The sequence below is a fragment of the Rhynchophorus ferrugineus genome, unplaced genomic scaffold (genome assembly GCF_030347505.1).
Source record: "Rhynchophorus ferrugineus isolate W39M unplaced genomic scaffold, kcgeb_rfMv2 rfM9, whole genome shotgun sequence".
Taxonomy (NCBI): domain Eukaryota; kingdom Metazoa; phylum Arthropoda; class Insecta; order Coleoptera; family Curculionidae; genus Rhynchophorus; species Rhynchophorus ferrugineus.
Window position 1 is genome coordinate 36,198,247 of NW_027472588.1, and position 22,288 is coordinate 36,220,534.

Here is a 22,288-nt window from a genome sequence, read left to right on the forward strand (position 1 = left end):
ACATGTAAGAATATATGTGAATATACCTTTTTACCTCCATATCAAACAATACCTGGATAACAAACAATACCTGCCAGAAAAGTGATATATGTCCATTGGCTTTTCTTTTTAACCTTCAATTTTAAACATATGATAATTTTTTTTTATTACTCTTCGTAAGTCCACAATCTGCCCTATTGGCAATAAGTATTTCTTCTGTCTATATTATATATACATGGCATGTAGAAAATCACTTCATTAAGCAATCTTCTGTATAAAATATTATCTTAAATAATTAGTCTTATTCTAATGCTTATTCTAAACTCTACATATGTCCAGTAATCAGATCAGGTGGTGTTAAACCTTTTAGTCTACTCACTTCACTATCACGTCGCATATTTAGCTGATTAGCGAGTACATTGGGATGCACTGACACTCTTTCGAAGTACTTCACACAAACACGTTGGATTACACTCGTTATAGGTTCTAGAGGAATATCGCGTTGTTATCACTTTATTTGAAATATAGTACGGAGCATCAACAATGGCACGCAACACCTTATTTTGGAACCGTTGAATGATGGATATATTAGATTTGCTAGCAGTACCCCATAGTTGGATTCCATAAGTCCAAATGGGCTTGAGTATAGACTCATACAGCAATACCTTGTTATATAATGATAACTTGGATTTGCGCCCAATGAGCCAATACATTTGATATAATTTTAGTCCCAGTTGTTTCCGTTTAGAGAGTATGTGCTTCTTCCAGGTTAGGCGTCAATCTAAATGCATACCAAGATATTTAACATGCTCTGCTTGTTATGAGTTGACGATGATTGATATTTACTGGAGGACATGTTCTTCTACGCAGGGTAAGCGTTATATGCGTGGATTTTGATTCATTGGCTTTAATGCGCCATGTCTTCAACCATAATTGTATTTGCTCCAGGTGGGTTTGTAGGTTTATTGATGCTGTGACTGGATCTTCATGGGAAACATATGATAAATGATTACTTAGTTTTTAATTCTCTATTCAATATATCTATTCAATATTTGTTTTGTTATGATTAAGTAAAATTTGGAACAGGTTTGCACTACATGGCATCACTTAACGTTACGAAAAAAAATGCTATTAGCGTTCTTTTATTATCCATTAATTTTTCATATAAGAAAGTGGCTATTTGCTTTTTTACCTTAAAATCAATTACAGACCTCGGACATTATCCTTGTTCGTTTACACTTTATGGATTTACGTAATAATCTTTATTTAATAAACCAAATTTTAATTATCGTCTGGTGAGAAAACGTTGATCGATATCACTTTATTTCTAGTTTATCAACACCATAACTCATAACTCGCTTTTCATTTTATGGGCATAAAAAGAGTTCAAAAAGAACCTAATACATATTTAATAGGTCCATAATTTACATTGTATCTGGACTAGTAATCTTTTGACAGCGAGTGATATTAACTCTTTACAAATCGGTTCGATTAATATTGTTACAATGTGTAAAAAGTCATCGGAAAACCTTTGAATGGGTATATTTAGATTATTTTGTTAGCGGCTCTAAATTCAATATACAGTGATATCATCGAAATATTTAAATTATACTGTGCAGTAAAATTCTGGTCGATATTATTTTCTTTCTATAGTTTATTTTAATACTTTGAAATAATCTGAATAATGTATAATTGGTCACTTTCTTATCAAAACTGAATCTGTTAATTTTTTAAGTATTATTTATACTTAAAATTTACAAACTATATAATTTTTCCACTTATTATTTATTACTATACAGGAGATGGATCAGATAATATGAACATCTGACACATACACAATATTTATTTATTAATAAGGTTTTATTTGCCACCATTTGCTTTTAAAACAGTTCATTCTTCACGGAATAGATTTGTAGAGTATCTGAATAATTTCCAATGGAATATTATGGATACTAACATATAACAAAGGCATTAAGGAAAAATATACTGATCAAATCAGAAGATGATGAAAAAACTGGTAGAATTTTTAGTGGAAAATATTCATAATAACACATGAAACAAATATGGATAAATATTATGATATTCAAATAGACTATATATGTAAAAGTTCTAAACTACAAATGAAAGCCCAAGCTGTTGATTAAATATTTCCAATACTTTCCAAGAACTATACTACACTATTACATATATTACGTCATTGTTCTTATATTTTACTTAAAAACCGATTTATTCAAGAAAAGTCACGTCTTGACTGGTTGAACGGCAATACAAAACCACACGGAGGGTAAAAACATATCAAACTATGCTAAAAACTGAACTATTTCAAATTGTTACTCGGTAAATATAAATGAAATGCCCTTTTTGCAATTTGTTTTTTTTTAGAAATAAGCCCGAAAAAAGATATACAGTAGATCAGATGGCTGAATAATATGGTCACATAGTATTACGACTTCCTCCCTATCACTGTAAATTCAATCCAATTGAGTTGATATATGTATATAATACATAATACATAGGATATATATATATATATATATATATATATATATATATATATATATATATATATGTTTGATAATGCTGGAAATACCTGAGAAAAAAAATGAAAAATACAGTGATATGAAGACGACTTGACCAGTAAACACATCATCGAAGGAAACAAGAACTAAACGTAAAAAGGTAAGTAGGCTCTCTAATGAAAGTAAAATACATTACTTTGATATATAATTGTTAATTAGGTGGATTAGACCTCCAAGGGGATACGACTACATAAAAAACGCACCTACAACTCTACCTCATGGGTAGTGTGGAAAAGAGTTCAATGCAAATATAATAAAATAACTCTTACCTACAAACTATTATACCTGTGTTCTTAATTGTAGTTTTAAGTCCTTCGATAATATATGTATTAGATGTACTATAATGTTAAAATAAATTATAATACTTAACATTTTTATTTCATTATTTCATTTATATTAAAATTTTGTTACATGTCACAGACAAAATGTACTAAGACTCAGAGTTGCCGCGGCAACATTGCAACGTTTTGACAGGTCTCCGGTGTCACTACTGTTTTGTATAGATTATATGTTCGATTATATTCTTGTTTCATTATTCCATTTAAGCTAGAATTTTGTTGTATGCCAAAGCCAGACTGAACTAAAACTCGTATGTACAAAATAACTTTGAATAGTCTACACCAAAACTTTCTGCTATTTACGTAAACAACCCAGTTCTTTACAGACACAAGAAATGGCGAAAAATAAAATAGTAAAGGATAAATAAAACGGCGCGACCCATGAATCGAATTTGTTTAGATCTTATTTAGCTAATTCTATGATTATGAGATGCAATTTAGAGCCCTTTTTCATGTTTAGCAATGGCTTCATTTAAATTCCACGTGCCAATCAAGATCCATTAAGTTCCTTCCTTGTTGTTAGCTCGTTATTTATAGTCGAACTGACATAACGTAAAAATTAGCATGGCGCTAACCATGAATATGGAACGGGGAATTTAAAAAATACGTTTCTACTATTTCCGTAACACAAATTGCACCATTGCGGCGTTGATGATCTGCATATGAAACTGGCGCGTCGCCTTCCTGTTCTATTTACGAAAATATTTTTTCATTAAGTGGTTTTTTTCATCCTTTGAACACATTTTTTAGGAGCCAAGCACATAAAAATATGATCGAAAAAGTCTACGAAGAGAAAAAAGTTTGGTCAGCTATATTATTGGACCTAGCACAAGCATTCGATAAAGACTGATGTAAGGAACTCACATATAAACCCCATAAAATGTTGAACTGTTATACCTCGCCCAGGATATTTAGAGTAAATCAGTACATATTGATTTCACTTATAACCAAACTGTCCCTTTTATCGTTCTATAAGCCTGTTATCTATGATGTCTAAAGTTTTTGAAAAGCTATACATTAAGAGATTCAAAATAATTACGGAATGGAGAAATATTACAGACCATCAATTTGGATTCCGTAATAAACACAGAATAACAGAACAAATACATGGATTAGTCAACCAAAGTAATAAAAACCTAAATAATAAAAATATTGCTCTGCCGCATTTCTCGATATATCTCCAGCCTTCGATAAGGTGTCGCCCACTAGACTGCATGTGAAATTGACAGATATTTTATTGTGAAACAGGGTGACGAATACACTGACCTACACCTAATATATTCGGGTGCTCCTCAGGGCAGTGTTCTTAGTCCACTGTTATATCAATTGTATACAGATGACCTACCGACTTCAAGAAATGCTACTGTTGCAACATATGCTGACGATACAGTGGTTTTATTATTACACGAGAATCCAATTTCAGCTACAAGAAATATCCAACTTCATCTTAATAAAGTCGAATTGTGACTAAAAACAGGGTTTATCAAAGCAAATGAGACAAAATCTACCCATGCGACATCAACCCTTTGAGAAGAACATGTCCGTCAGTAAAATTGAATAATCATGAATTTCCGCAAGCAGACAACGTTAAATATCTGGAAATGCATTTTAATCGACGTTTAACATGGAAGAAACATATGGTGACAAAACACAAACAGCTTGGGCTTAAACTAAACCAAATATATTGGCTGACAGTGCCAATGAAATAACGTAAATCTAATTTATCCTTAGATAACAAGGTTTTGCCGTATAAGTCAATACTTGGCTCATTTGGACCTATAGTATTGAACTGTGGGGTACTACTAGCAAATCAAACATTCAGATGTTCTAGAATAAAGTGTTGCGAGTCATCATCAATGCCCCATATTACGTCTTCAACAATCTAATTCAGCGCGATATCCCCTCAGAATAAGTAAGTAGAATAAGTTAGGATAGACTTTACAATAAGTTAGAATAGTATCTAGAATTAGATTAAGATTTTAAGTTTGTACAGCAGACCACTTACTGAAGCGATCTTCTATATGTCAGTATAGTTATATTGTATAAAGGAAATCACATAATAATAATATTTATTGCCCATGGGCCGATTGTTGAAGTTCTAAAAAGATTTATAAAAAGAAACCAAACTGTCGAATGAATCTTGACGTAAAACTTATCTGTAAAGAGTACATTAAAAAGAAAAGAAAAGAATTCGAAATAATATACAAAAAAGTATTGGTTATTTGGAAGAAAATCTAAATTATCCGTACATAATAAGTTGCTGTTGTACAAGAGAATTCTAAAACCTATATGGACAAATGGAATTCAGTTATGGGGATGTTCTGTGAGAAGTAATATGAACATAATAGCAATATTCTAGAATAAAGTCCTGAAAAATATTGTGGATGCACTCAGCTACCTTCGGATTTCAACTGTCATAGCGGAAATAAAGAGATTCGCAACAAGATATAAGAAAATACACCACTCCCATATTACTACCAAAGTACTACTACTTTTGAAAAACACTGAACTATAATGCAGACTCATGACCGTGTGATCTTGTGTAACATAGTTATGTACTGGATCTATATATTCTATATAAGTACCTAATTTTAAGTCACTATAAAGACAAATTTTAAGTTGGTAAATAACAACTAGTAATACTATATTAATATATTTTAAAAAACTTGGGAAATACATACTGATGTATTAATCCCGTACACGCAAGTACAACAAAACAGTAGTAATAAATTATTTTGTGAATTAAGATTGTACTAAGTACTTGTAATTAATAAAAAAAAATTAAAAACTAATCATATTATAAAGTATAGTTGTTAGGGTGTTAAGCGTATTGTAAGTAAAGAAAAGAATTCGACCCGACTTAAATTTTCTAACCAATTAAATCCAATAGATTTCAATAATTTGAATATAATAATCAATACTTTACACCTTCTCTTCTCATATAGCATTTCGTAGTGGTGCTTCTATAAACACCATTCAGTTCTATAACTTCGTAAGTATAGGGTGTCTAGGTATTGAGTCAAAAGCTATTCGTGATCTACGAAAGCGATACATAGAGACCTTCGTGCCGAAGAAAGATACCATATAAAGTCTATTGGCGTGTTTTACTAGAAATTTCAAAGGCATTTTAAAAAAGGATATAATTTCAGGTATCATCATCATCATTTATTGATTCTGTTTTTACAAAAATTCTGTTTTCTTGTAACATTTTTCTTATCCGTAGAATTTGTGAGTCTTTAAAGATAGATTAGTTAGAACGTTTGATGTATTAGGTGCTTACATGTATTCTGATCATTTTTTACTTGAATAAATTGAGAATTATGGGTAATGTGTGTTTTGTCGAAAGAGCGATGTTGGTTTAGCAGTAGTTTAATGTTCGCACTTCTTTGGTATTTCATACATTTTCAGTAAGTTTCATTCGATTGTAGCGGCTTTTAATACACTACGCCTTGCTGATCCGTATAGTATATAGTAAGACTTTATGGCCAGAATATTCTTCTTCGGTGTAGATGTGGGTGGTTCTACTGAATTAACCCATTACTTTATGCGCTTGTTGTTGTCCCAGAAAATCCACTATTCTATTCGTGATTAGAAATCAATGAAATCGGGACGTTGAAACGGTTCAAAATTGCAGTCAATACGTGTGGTAGCTATTTTCCTTCTCTTTGGGCCTTTTCCATCGCATGTAAATATTTGGAAGTTGTTAATTCAACAAGTGTTAAGCTTTCTGAAAGATCTGAGAGTTTGAGCTTGGTTTTCGTTCAATAGTCCTGCAATTCATTGATTCCGAACTTGTTGGTTTCTGAGGTCGTCCCTCTTCATTGACATGACTTCAATGAAACAAAAACCGACAATTGAGATATGACGAAGCAGCATCACCGTAAGTTTTATAAAAGTGTGTGATGGGCTTCGACAGTTGATTTCTCCATGTCACAAAAGTCTATATATAATGAATAAATCAACAGCAACAAATGGAAAACTATTAATTTATTAATCGACTTCAAAAAAGAAGAAGGTTTTATGTTTGGCTGTATATTTTTTATGTATGTTTGCCGATTTCTTCGTCAATTAAGGGCCGATTTTCAAAATTCTTTTTTTATTCGAAAGAATGCACTTCCAAAGTGGTCCCAGTGGAACCAAGTTAGGATCTGATGGAGGCAAAGGGGGAAATCGAGGGAAAACCTCAAATTTCGAAGGCACGTACGATGTTTTCACATATGTTTTATCAAAAATAATCAGATATTGGTATATAATATTATTGCTGAACTATAGTATAATAGTTAAGATTGTTGAGCCCACACGCGTAGTGGATTCGATTTTCAACAGGGCGACATTTTTTTGTTCTAGTTTGATTGGAACATTTGTCAAATCACTTAGACTAGGTAGGTTCAAATCTAAGTTTGATAATTGTTTACTTTTTAATGAGTTATTTATTTATTTTTTGAAGTCGGTTCAATTTTTCGTTACAAATATTTTATATAGTCAAATGTTATTAATCGATAATAATAACAACCGTATTCACAGGTTGTTTAAGAGTTCTCTACATTAGTATTTGGCATTTTCACGAATAGATATTGATGACTAAAACACATGGAAGCACCTAATGAAACTATGATCAAAATATAGTAAGATGCGAAAATTGTTGTATTACTGTTTTGAATATTAGTTATCTCAATATGTCAAAAATTAGTATCTTTCATAAAAAAAATCAAAGCACGTTCTTTGCAACCACCGTATTGGCCTGATTTAACTCCGTCCAATTTCTGAGTAAATACTTAACTCAAAAAACTCTTTTTGGCTACATAGTTTTGTTGAGTTCATTTGAAGACATTAAAACAAATCGTTAGTATAATCTTGTTTTTTTAAAGGGACGAATAATTTACCCGTTTGCCTTTGGTTTAAAAAATTCTATTGTTTCTTGATTACATCTTTGACATATCTAACGTGTTTTAAGTTTTCCACTAACCCGGTTAACACAAATAAGCCCTATTTTTTTATCAAACCAATATTCCGACGCATATTAATTAACAAACGAAAAAAAGGGAAAATTCTTAGTTTACGAGGTCCAACTTCCGCATTACGAAAGTTTTCGAAACGCGGCAGCTCACGCACATCGAAGGTGTATGAAAAAGAACACTTTTAATTGGACGGTAGACAATAAAGCATTATCCACTTTGTATTTGGGTCACCGTAACTTCCGACGGTGGAAATAAATGGCCCTGTAGGGTCTATAAGCAAGATTCTAATTTCCAGTCGGTAACGAATACTGGGACACCGTATTAATTTTAAAGGAGTTGCAATCTTCAATCAACTTGTTTCTGCTTGGTCCAGATGTGCTTCTGCCAAGTTATTTTTTATTATTTAATTAATACATTGTTACTAGTTGTTTCCGTTTAATCTACAATTTGTCTTTATGATAACTTAAATCTAGGTATATAACTAGGAGTATATAACTAAGAACACTACACAAGATCAGATGGTTTGATTTTTTTGAGACTGTGTCCTGTTCTGGTGGTATCCAAAGCTGCAATATGTCAATATTCTCGTGAGAATGGAGTCTTTCTTCATGACCACTTGCAATTCTCTTGATTTCTTGACTGACTGTGGGTATCTGAAGGTCTCGATGTAGGTAATCAGTCCTATAGTATTTACAATACCTCCCAGGACTTTGTTCTGAAAAATTTATATTTTATTTATGTTACTCTTTGCAGAACATCCCCATAATTGAACTCTGTATGTCGAGATAGATTTCAGTATGTGCTTATATAATAGCAATTTATTACGTACTGATATATACTGTGATTTTCTTCCAATTAGCCAGTACATTTTCCTATATTTCAATTCCAGTTATTTTCTTTTCTTCTTTATATGTTCCTTCCAGCGAAGTTTTGCATTCAGATTCATTCCGAGATATTTAGCGTCATTGCTATATAGAATGATAGTGTTATTTAATGTTATTGCTGCTCGTACGGTCTCTTTATAGGTGAATTGCACATGTACAGATTTACTTTCATTAATTCTTATTTTCAAAGCTTGTGTCCAATTACTTATATTGTCACTTGCGTGTTATAATATTCGTGAGGCTTCTTCACTATTGCCTCCGACAGCTGTAATCGCAGTATCATAAGCAAATGTAGCCATTGTAATATTCTCCAATTGTGGTATATCACAAGTGTAGAATAGATAAAGCATTGGTCCCAATACACTCAAACATTCTGGTTGTAATATATGAGATTGTCACTATGATGGCGGATGTTTTGGTATAAGAATAGGACAACAATCCGTTGGAAACTATTCAGATACTCTACGAATCTATTTCGTGAAAAATTGTAGCTGGTTTAAAAGAAAATAGTGGCTCAATTATTAACTAATAAGTAATGTATATGTCAGATGTTCATACCATTTCGATCATTCATATGTTGGATTGAGAGAAGAATATCGATATATCGCCCTCGATATTATAAAAATATATTTATTAAAAATTATTATATAAACATTGTTTGCCTAATGAGCCATAAGGTCAACTTCCTCCAATACCATCTTAAGTTTTTCCTTAAGAATTAACTGATGTGTGTGAAGAGTAATGGGAATGGCTACATCAGGACATAGAAGAGATGGAGAAACGATACAAAGGACGATGGAATATGATGATCGTCGCTGCACAGAGAACAACAAAATGTATCACATCATCGAAAAAGGTATACAAGAAAATTTACAGTGAAAAAGACAAGAGAATACAAAGTAAGATCTAAAAATTACAATTTAGAAATCTTTGAAAAATTAAGATATTTATCGAATTTCCTCAACTGTTTGAAATATATAACCAACGCCACTTTTCCAGAGAATTGTGGGTAATAAATATAAAAAGAATTATCTTTAATAGAGCTAAATATAGTACCTGAACAATACTAACCGTCAGCTAGAATTCCGGCGATAATCTTTGGCAATTTATTAGATAAAAGGCGGAAAAATATATGTGAGGTTAAGCTTGCATGCATCTTCCACTACCTAAACATGCAACGTCCCAATTTCGAGATTCCTTTAAATATATATGCCCATTGTATCACGCAACGACAGCGATAAAGCCCAACTAAACGCCCGTTGGGCAAACAGTGTACTGGTAATTTGAGTTTTAATTTTAGAACCAATCTACCATTAACTTCTGAATTTTTAATGAGAAAAAGTCACTTAGTAACAAAACGTGAGAAGTATACCTACATGGCGATAATCATATCGCTTTAATATTTATTTGATTTACCGTTTTAAGAAGGCAAAATATAATCATACTTTTCAGTAGAGGGCTGAAATAATAACGTGCATTTTTTATAACGCTTGAACAGAAACCTATCGCCTCTAAATTAATTAAACGGTTGTTTCTCAATAAATGATCGTCATTTAATTGCAATATATATTAGTGAATTCAAATTTGTCAGGTGTTAATTTAAAAATGTTTATTTAATGCACTTAAATCAACATTTGTCAACATAAAACGTTATAGCTTTGGTCGACTATGTACATACAAGATATTCATTTCAACCAAAACATTATTCTATTGAAATGTTCGTTTAAACGATGGAATATGATGATGGTCACTGCACAGAGAACAACAAAATGTATCACATCATAGAAAAAGGTATAGAAGAAAATTTACAGTGAAAAAGACAAGAGAATACAAAAATAAGAATCTAGTAATTACAATTTAGAAATGTTAAAAAAAAAGATATTTATCGATTTTTTTTATCAACTTTTTGAAATTTATAATCAACGCCCCTTTCCAGAGAATTGTGGGTAATGAATATAAAAAGAATTATCTTTAATAGAGCTAAATATAGTACTTGAACAAAACTCACCATCGGCTAGAATTTCGGCGATTATGTTTGGCAATTTATTACATAAAGGCGGGAAAATATATGTGAGGTTAAGCTTGCATGCATCTTCCGCTACCTAAACATGCAACGTCCCAATTTCGAGATTCCTTTAAATATAGATGCCCATTGTATCACGCAACGACAGCCATAAAGCCCAACTAAACGCCCGTTGGACAAACATTGTTCAGGTAATTTGAGTTTTAATTTTAGAACCAATCTACCATTAACTTCTGAATTGAATTTGTAATGAGAAAAAATCACTTAACTACAAAACGTGAAAGCTATACCTACACAGCGATAATTATATCTCTTTAATATTTATTTGAATTACCAAAATAAGAAGGCAAAATATAATATGTTTCGTATTTTTCAGTAGAGGGCTGAAACATTAACGTGCATTCTTTTATAACGCTTTAATAGAAACCTATCGTTTCTAAATTAATTAAACGGTTGTTTCTCAATAAATGATCGTCATTTGTTTGCAATGTGTACTAGTGATTTGTCATGTGTTAATTTAATAATGTTTATTTAATGCACTTCATCATTCATCAACATAAAACTTTATAGCTTTGGTGGACTATGTACAAATAAGATTCGTTTAAAATAGCAGTTGGGGATAAAGTAATTTCGGTTTGTTCTAAGCATGTTTATCCTATGACCTTTTGCTGATAAAAGTGTAATTCCATCATTGTACAACTTTGAAGTCAACTTTACATCATTTAGAAAATGTAGAGACTGAATTTACAGAAATAGATACGTGTAATTGACTGATGCAGCCTTTTCAGCCTCCTTGAAGCTTATCTCAGATCAATATTTTCTTCACTGTCTGTAAATTCGTATCGAAATTGAGAAAAATGAAAATATTTATTCGATTGATATCTAGTCTTACATAATTGGTTCAAAACTATTTTTTAGTTTATATTTAATTCATATTGTCGAATTTTTCAACGACTGGCCAGCCAGAGTGACGGTTATCTTTAACATCGGAGTTGCCGGAACGAAAACACGCTTACCAATACCGAACCTGTGCTGTTTCTTTCCCTTTTCTAAGATAAAGAAATTGCTGAGGTTGACAATTCATGACAATTCGAAGTATCAAATTAACAAATTTTGAAATAGTGTAGACCTATGGTGTGTATCTATTATATTGCGCAAAGAAATCCAATATCAACATAATCCAAACTTATTAAAGCAAAAGTTCTTCGCAGTATTGTTAACGCTCCAAGGTATATTACATGAGGAGACTCAAAAAGAGATAAAGGTATTGGGATGAACTGTCATAGAAGAAATTCAGAGAATCGCAACAAGCGTGAAGAAGGACACCACTTCCATGTTAACACCGAAGAGCTGTAACTCGTGGGTAACATTGAACTAGGACGCAGAAAGAAAACCATGTTATTTTATGTGGTGAAGTGTACTAAATAGTAAAAACACTGAAAAGTACTACTAAATTTTATTTTATTAGAGACTAAGGGCCAATGGGTCTCCCTAGATAATTATCTAGTTTTAAGCCAGTATAAAGATAAATTCTGTTAGTCGGCAATGACTACCAATAATAAAATATCAATAAATTTAAAAAGAATTTTATATATATATATATATATATATATATATATATATATATATATATATATATATAATTTTAATAATTCTATATTTTGAAATCGAAAATTATTGGTCAAGAAAAAGTTAATTTGAAAAAAAAATCACTATGCAGCTCAAGATTAGATGCAGTGTGGTCCTCTAAAAGTTTTTTTCATGCTCCTTAATACACAAAAGATACTTACGAAGGTTCACAGCATGGATAACATTGACACATGACACAAGAAGAACCTCTTGTATAAAACTATTAAACTTCGAAAAGATTATTTTACCGCTACTGACGATAAAAATAGCTTTAATAAAACAATTTTCTTAAAAATCTCAAAAGAAATTGTTGTAGAATGTAAAAGTTGTTAACTATCGTAGCTTAATTAATTATCAAAACAATTGAGAATATTGAGTTTTTTCCATCAAGACATAAAAGAGATGGGGAATAACAATGGACGATAGCGAGTAATATATTCATATACCATAATACTTATCAAGCCAGTCCTTACTCACCACGACCAATTCAAAGAAATAATATATAAATTCATAATTTCAAAATATTATATGACTACTTAAAATTATTTTTTTAATAAAATGACGTACCTGCTACCCAAGTCCCATTAAAACTGTCGGTATTGTATCTGTAACTTAATAAATCTTCCAAGTTTAACGTATCGGCAGTAGGAGTATCCGAGTGGTTAGTCGTTTGTTTCAAAAAATAAATTGCTACTGCCAGAACGATTAGTACCAACGCTGCGATAGGAATCCACAGACACTGCTTTCTTCGTCGGTTTATGGATGAGATCAAATCCTAAAACGAAAATGCAAGCTTAAAGTAAAACATCATAACAATATATTTTTTATTTCAAATAGATATAGACACTTTGAGAGATATTCGGAATCATTAAGTGTATAAAGGGGAAATAATAACTGAAAATGTTATGCGTCAAAGAACCTGTACAATTTTGATAACCAAAATAATGGAATCATAGTTCTATTTAATACAACATTTGTTTGCTCTATTTAGTCTCTTCAGCGAACCCCAAAAAGAATCTTCTGCCACCATTACACATAAAGAGCTTAATTAAACAATGAGTAGTTTGATTTATTACAGCCCAACATGAGCCTGTTCTTCTTATGAGAGAATTATTATTTTACTGGTAAATAGTCTGGACTGTTTTAGTTCTATTCAATTTACATAACGTGCTAGATTACTGACTTTATTTTGTAAATTGCATTTTGTATTTTAAATAAAAATAGTTATAATTCTGTATTTTGTATTTTATATTTCAAATATATGATTCAAAATATATAGTCTGTTCAAAGTTTTTTGATATGCGCGTCATGGAAATTTGTGACGTTAAAAAGTTGCAATTTTGCCGCATCAGCTGTGAGTTTTTGTTCAGTTTGACTATGACATACAAAAAAATTCTAATCTAAATAAAATAATTGAACAAAAATGTTGTCAAATATAATTTATTTTAACATTATAGTTCATCTAAAAACTACTTCTAATTATACCGCCAGAATAGTTTATAGGTAAGAGTTAAAACCTCTTATCATTATTGCTTTCAAGAATTTCGCATACGCCTGACAGCTGGACGCCGTCCGGTTGTCAGATACACGCTAAATTATTCAATATATTAGTTACAATTACTACAGGCTATAAACCGGCAAACGTATTTTAGCCCTTTGATTATTTTGATAAATTCTAAGTCACCCCATAAAATATCATATCATTTTGTTTGAAAATGCCGGAAACAATAGATATTCCGGGTCACACAAGCATCAGTTATTATTTTGAACTCGATAAGACATACAGAGGAAATAATTGATAAATGGTGAATCGTGAACATGCCTTAGATAGAATGAAAATTAACAGTTTAGTGATTGCCTTAGACAATCACTCGGAAAGAGAAAGTGACTAAAGGAAACTTTCAGGATATATGATAATGCTGGAAATTCCTGAGAGAGTGATGAGAGTGGAAACAACTAAAGGTATGCAAATAATTAATTGAATATAACTGTAGAAAATGGTATTGTATGGTGTGAATTATATGTGTGAATAATATTATATGTATAAATATTATATGTATTAACATGAACGTTAGATTAGAATGCATGAGGAGGGAATGAATACTAACTGTTTTTTAGATATGGTAAATGAATTAAGCAGTGATTAATTTTATCAAGAATGGGGTACACAGGTAGTAGCAGAAGAAATTAAAAAATTAATAATATCAAGATGAGTTGACAAGTAAACACAACATCGAAGGAAACAAGAGCTAAATGTAAAAAGGTAAATATGCTCTCCAATGAAATTAAAATACATTACCTTGATATATAATTGTTAATTAAGTGGATTAGGCCTTCGGGGGATATCACTACTAAAAATATGTGCTTAGAACTCTACCTCATGGGTTGCGTGGAGAAGAGTTCAATGTAAATATAATAAAACCACTCTAATTTACAAAATATTATACCTTTGTTCTTAGCATTAGCATCTTATGCGTTAGATTTACTATAATGTTAAATTAAATTATATTTGAAAACAGTATTTTTGTTTAATTATTTTATTAAGATTAGAATTTTCTTGTATGTCAAAGACAAACTGAACTAAAACTCAGAGTTGATGCGGCAATGTAGTATTACGATTAGTGTTGTATATTTCTTTATGAAATGATATTTATAAGCAGAATACTATCTATTTATTTCGTTATAAAGCAAAAAACAAGAACATTCAATTGAAAACAACGTGATGTAATTTTCAATTTACATACCTCTCATTTTAAACACATTTTACGAAATAAACACCGTTCTTATGTCTGATTTTCTGTTTGGTTATGTAGCGACAGTACATTACATGTTTCCTAGTTACTAACCACGAATTTTAATGCCAATTAGATTACTGTTAATACGTACTTAGTATAACAAGTAGCGCATTCAAATAAATTATTATTGGTAATTCTAAGAAATAATTCTTACACAACGTAAAAATCCCAAAAGGTTCATAACTTATTGAGATTTTTAGATTCTCTTCGTTTTATCTATGATTAAACAATCGCTGTCTATCATTCAGTAAAGTAAACTGCATTAAAAGGTTCGATACTAAGCTATGACTCGATAAAAACGAATCACGCGGACCATTAGGAAAATTAATTCATTATCTAGAATGAATGGTTAGAATTTCTTTATTCAAAGGCATGGCTATCGCAAAGGCAAAAACGGCAAATTGCCTTCGGATTACTTTGATCGATGCTTTTTTAGGTTTGTCATTATAATTTTCTCAGTTTAGGTAATAATTGGCTCAAGAAAGTTTCCCTAATAAAAATAAAAACTTGGTCTGACCTATAATAGAAATGGCACTTTAGGTAATAAAATTATATGATAATTTAGACTACTACAATTCAATGACATTTTTATGAGTGAAATAACATATTATTAGTATGCTGATTATAGATTATTTCTTGTAAAAGCGTAACGAAGAAAATGTCTTATTACCTTTGTTAATATCCTAAATATAACATGAATCAGACCACAGTATAATTTTGCCCTAAAAGTAACAAGAATACATATCAAGATTTTAACAAACCATGGCAGACAAAGTCGCTCTTTTAAACATTGAAATCTTACCACAGATAGACAGTTAATTGTAAAAGAGGATAACAAATGTACTCAACTACATTCAATTTTCAAATATTCAACAGAGTAGTGTTATTATTATGTTTGTTATTCATTGTTATGTCTCCCATATACAGTAGACAAAAAAGAATTGAACAAGATCTACAATATTCTTCAATCTTATGCATATAAACAAGAAATAACGTCAAACTAACTTATATACTGTACTAACTAATAATCATTACTGGTCAACATACGCTGGCATCACACAAAAATTGAATAAAAACTCCAAATTCATCTAAATAGAATCTAATTGTTCACCCTGCGTAGAAGAACATGTACAGAAAATATTAATAATTATCAAAAACTACAAGCAGAAAATAATAAACATATTGACATTTGAATCAAAGCAATAAAATGTTTATAGTGCTTAAAAGGAGACTTTTCAGCCAATAAATTCTAAATTCTATGAAATCAAAATAGTTATCATATTGCGGGTAATTAATTTTTGTAAACTATTGTTTGTCTTTATTAAAAAAATCTTCACGGCAGCTCCCTCTATTTACTTCAAATTACACTCTGAAAAAGCCTTCATTTACATGGTATTGTTAAAAGGTGTTGAAAATCCGTTTAATTCTATAGACTGTTGAATTAATAAAAAGTTCCATAAGCTTTGAAGAAAAGTTCCCACCGAGTACATGCTCTGGGTGTGAGACCATTCATAATATATACTGAGCGATTTCTATACTCCTATTAAAATTAAAGACTCACCATAATAAAATAATATGAATGGTATGTAGTGGATTAGTTATATACGTTTTCCACTATCAATAGGATCATTTTGATTCTGGCTGTTAGATTATATTCATTTTAATATATTTTAATATGGAATCTCTATATGTTTGATTATCGTTACCTTATCATATATTTATTTTCGATTTTACTTTTCATAGGGTGAATACAAAGGAAAAGTAGGGTTAAATATCATTCAAATAAGGTGTGATAAGACAATACAAAACTTTAACACGCTCTAAGTTAAAAAATTTGGCCCAGTCATTTCTACTTCTTTCCTAAAAACTTAAGTGATGAGTGAAGAGTAAGGTGAGTAAGAGAGTTTCATCAAGATATAAGAGATGGAGAAACAAAAAATATATAAAATACCAAACTCAATAAAGAAAATATTGATTTTTTAATTTTATATATGGAATTGTCTCTATCTTTCAGATATAACACAGAATCTGAGCCATATTGCGGGAGAATTGTGCGTTATAATAAAAACTGATATAACATACTGTTTCAGCACCAAAAAATACGTGTAAATACCGCCAGTAAATAAAGAATTTGGAAAACTTTTTTTTGCTTATGTTATAGCTTGAAAAATTACAGGATATACATATAATCTATTCAAAGTTTTTTTTGTACATACGTCATATAAATTTGTGATGTCAAAACGTCGCAATGTTGCCACATCAACTATGAATTTTAGATTATTTTATTCTTGACCTATAACAAAATTCTAATCTAAATAAAATAATGAAACAAAAATGTTATCAAATATAATTTATTTTAACATTATAGTACATCTAAAAACCACAGTTAATTATACAGCCATAATAGTTAATAGGTTAGAGTTATAAATTACTATTGTTTTCAAGAATTTTACATACATTTGACAACCGGACAACTTTAACAGGCTGGTTCGATGACATGTTCGAACTTATCAGACAGCATTGTGACTTTTTTTAACTAGAATAAAATGAGAAGGAAAATCTTGTCTGATTCTGAAACAAATTTACAAATTGCGACAGACAATATATCAAACATCTTGACGTATGTACAAAAAAACTTTGAATAGACTATAGCTATAGTTCATATCTTAGTTATTTAATTCAATTTATTCAATCAGTCCAATTAAATTACATAATTTTGAAATCATTTATTTACCTATTTTAAGTTTTATTTCACACAAAGTCGAAATTATATTGTATATATTAACACTAAGTTAAGAACTAACCAAATAAAAGTTCCTAATTAAGCATTATAACGACGTTTTACGTCACTACCACAATAATTTGGACAAAAAAACTAATGAAGACAGAGTCGGAAAATATAGAAACTCTTCTTCTCGATAGTTTGATTCGTAAAAAATCATTCGTTTAAACATAAAGTATTACCATTATTTGATACTGAAAAAAAATATTCTCAGATATTAATTTATAATTATCAATTACACAGTATGTCATAAAATTGCTTGAAATCTATCGATTAAAGCAAACGTTTAGTTTTTTACTTACGGCTCAATAAATACGACAGATGATTACAAAGAAAATTAGATTTAAATTAAAGCATTATGTAATTTTGAATCTACGTTTGCCCCATTCAGAGTTTGCAATAGCGACCTTCCTTGCGTCCAATTCCGTATTTATTCGTGGTATTGCATAATTTTTTATTTCCTAGTTACTAGCTGTGAATGTTAATGTCTTCAGCGATATTGTTGATATCACACTTGTTTAAACCTAAATTTGCTAATTAAAGGAAGTTTGTATTATTTATATTATCTAATAATTAAAAAATAGAATGTAAATTATGTTTTATACACAGTGCTGAAGGCGATAGGAAGGCCTTCCTGATGTTGCCATAGTCGCGGGTTCGAATCCTGTTGGGGCATGGTCGTAAATTTCTGTTTGTGATTGTTTAATATTTGTAATTGTCTCTAAAATCAGGAAAATGATCCCAGTCACGCCGGTAACCAGGCTGGGCAAGACCGGATGTCGTCTGGGATGATCTCCGAAGTTGGTCACTCGCCAGTCGGTAGGCTTAATACTCAAGACCATAATTCGGAGCCCACGTTAAACGTAGGTCCAGGTCCCTCTTTAGTAAAAAGGATACTTTAAAAATATACAAAAAAAAATCTAAGAAACTTGAAAAACATTTATCGGTATTTTTAGGCATTAATTTCATATCTTTTTATTTTGATTCAGGTTAGGACTTGGGTCTCATGAAAACTGAAAATTCCTCCATCGTTTTTCTGTTTAAGCCATACATATTCTACGATTCAAAAACCTGCTACATAAACAATATAGGACGGACTGGTGTTTATTTTAACCAATCTGCATAAGTTTTAGAAATTAGTGGGTTGCTACTTTTCAGTAAATAATGTATATACATTTATACATTTTCCATGGTGTGGTATTGATGTTTAGTACGTAGAATGTTGGAATCAGTCTAATTACTAGAAGTATGATGTTTTGGGATGACAATTATGTATTATTATATTACTTATATGCTATATTTGAATATGTTATGAAGATGTTGTATCTGTAGCTTTTAAATGTGTTCTTAATGTAGATATAAACTGATCTTTACTGTGGGTTTAATCTACCAGTTTCCATTTAGTAACTCCATTATACAATCATCAAAGTTAACTATTTTATATGTGATGATACTGGAGAATCGTTAATGATACTGCTGAACAAACATAGGTTATATTTTCTCTTAAGAAGACACCTCGTACTATTCCTTAAAATATATGTTACATGCTATGGCCCTCTATCGATTTCAAGTGTCCTATTCAACGAAAATATCGATATGCCATACGCTATTGGCTATAACTAGTTATAATCAGAATCAGTATCGATTCAGTCTATATGATATAGTTATATCGAATGAAAATTTCATAGAATAGCCAGAAAATCCAATGCTTTCCAAATATGTTCATATATTTTGTATAACAATGTATCAACCAATCAAAATACACGTTTTAAATTACGTTTACGTTTTTTTATTTTTGTATATACGTCAAAACCGGTATAATTACGTAAATATATTTTTTAACAAATCTGATAAATTCCAATAGACGATGATGCTATTAAGATTCAAATTTATTTTAATACCTATAGAGCCGGTTAGTGACACTGACTGTATAACTTTTCTATTCGACTGTTTGATTCAAGGGTGCGTAAATAATGTCATCTTTTTCGATCCTTTCACATCGTCGATATGTTTCAGTGATAATCAGGTCAATAGAGAAGGTAACGTCTATTTTAGTAATTTTCCCTAATTTTTTAAAATTATATGTCATTATTATTGTCAATAATATCCTCAATTAAATCGTTTTTATATACACATATTAGTTGTTATTAGATGCTTTCATGTATTTTAATCAGCGATATCAAATTGGTGAAAATGCGAACTATTTACATAAAAAAACTGTCAAACAACATAACCTAACTGTTAAATTCGCGGAATTTGACATTTCTCTATATAAAACAATAGTTTTGTATTTCGTATTATTGACTTAATTAGTATATATAAAGCCGGCTTAGCAAGCGCAGGAATAATGGCGATAGGACGGTTTTCCTACTGATGCGATAATCGCGGGTTCGAATCCTGCTCTTGCACTGTCGTAAATTTATGTCTGTGATTCTTCAAGTGTATGGGGCAAGTGAAAGTGAAACATTGACCAAGCTGGGTCAAGACGAAATATCTTCAGAGATCATTTCTAAGTTGGTTTAATGTCGAAGACCATGGTTCGGAGCCCACGTTAAGCTGATAGTCCAGTCTAGATAAATCCTAGTTGGTAAAAAGATACTTTAAAGTATAACGAAAAAAGTATATACAAATATTAATCTTTGTTGTTTGATTTGTCGAAATTAGTTGTCGAAGTGTATTAAACGCTTTAGAAACATATGGTGATGCTACTCCATAATATCCTAATTATCGGTTTTAATTGCAACGAATAAAAAATGGTGATTTTGATGTCAGTGACGAAGAACGGCCTGAAGAATCAGAAAAGTGTAAAAACAAAATTTGCAAGATTTATTAGAAGGAAACGTAGCTCAGACATCTTAGCAATTGATGATACTGGCACTGGCTCTCAGAATTTGGTTCTCTTTAGACTGAGATTGAACTTGTTAATCTAACAGTTTTGTTATGAATGCTTCTTGGTCATTCAACGGCCAATTCTGTTATTTCCAAATATAGCTGTTGTGATTCTTTCTAAATTATGTAAATAATATACAGATAAAAGATAGGTTCTAGGATATTGCCTTCTGTTTGGCAGCTCTTTCATTTTTTGCAATATTCTGCCAGGTCTATATGGCTCTGACCCTTGACGTCTGTGTAGTTAAGGTATATCAAAAGTATTTTAAAATGCTTAACGCAAATTATATGTGTTTCTTTCCGGGATAGTATCAAAAATTAAATTTAAAAAGCTTCTAGACTGAAATGCGATAATCTGTGCGCAGTTAAGAAACAAATCGAGAGCAAATCATAATGGCTTGGACGTTTTTTGTAGAACGAATGACTTCTGTGGTGAAATCAACCTTTTCGACAGAAGACGAAATTAAAAAATAAAAATATGAAAGTATTAGAGGCAAGAATGGTTGCGATCGATCATCAACACTGGTGGGACTTTATAAAAATGTCCTGCGGTCACAATCAGCATAATTGAGAATTAAACCGTTGTATATTGATGATTGCGATGATGACCTTGAGGGACTCTTGCTCGTGTCTTATTTCATTCGGAATATCATGAAAAATCTAGTATGTGAGATATATTTACACTTGCTTATCATGTATATTTATTTTTTCTGGTTGTTGTCGATTAACATAACGTATTACCGAAAGTCAATGAAGATTTAACAATCAAAACAATAGTAATAATGATATTTAAATATATTCGCCACCCGATTTACGTATTCGCGGCTGGCGTTCGAACGCCACAACTTTCCGATTAGGTCAGTCTAAATCCAACGAGAATTTAAATGAGTTATGTCACTCGGAAATTTCGATCCTCTTAGATCGTGTAGGGTGCTCAAAACCACCATGACCGCTTTTAAGATCTATAATTATTTACCCACCAACTACTTTATCGTTTTGTTGTATAATCGAGGATAATATGGTTTAATTGTTATAATCCATAACTTATTGAAATATATTCGATTCAACATGCATCATTGAAGATCTCATAAATTTCACAACTCAGTAATTCTATTCTATATACCAGGTGTATTAGTAATTCCTTTACGATTTTCCCGCTAAAGAAAACACCATATTTACAATGGATAATTAGAATTAATTTGTTCATTATTGGCCATTTGATCTTTCAGACAATCTATGGGTGTTATTCCAAATGGACACTTCTGACATGTGTTGCTGTGCCTATATTCGGATAGAGCCAGTACGGTGAGTGTTATAAAATTTCCATTCAGTAAACGATGATTTTCTGAGGCTTTTTTCTTTTCTTAAAACAAATAATGGCGCAAATGCACTTTTACAAAGTGCTAGTGTGAACTACTCTGAAAGACTATTA

The 22,288-nt window shown here is 30.8% G+C and overlaps 1 protein-coding gene across 3 annotated transcripts in view; it reads right to left on the minus strand.

The window, feature by feature from the left end:
- The window catches only part of ome (dipeptidyl peptidase 4 omega), a 67,440-nt gene that overhangs the window by 19,541 nt on the left and 25,611 nt on the right, over window positions 1-22,288 (minus strand). For all 3 annotated transcript variants that reach the window (XM_076414678.1, XM_076414679.1, XM_076414680.1), the window contains exon 2: window positions 12,958-13,165. In XM_076414678.1, the coding sequence (XP_076270793.1) occupies window positions 12,958-13,165 (208 nt within the window). The remainder of the gene's footprint in view (window positions 1-12,957; window positions 13,166-22,288) is intronic.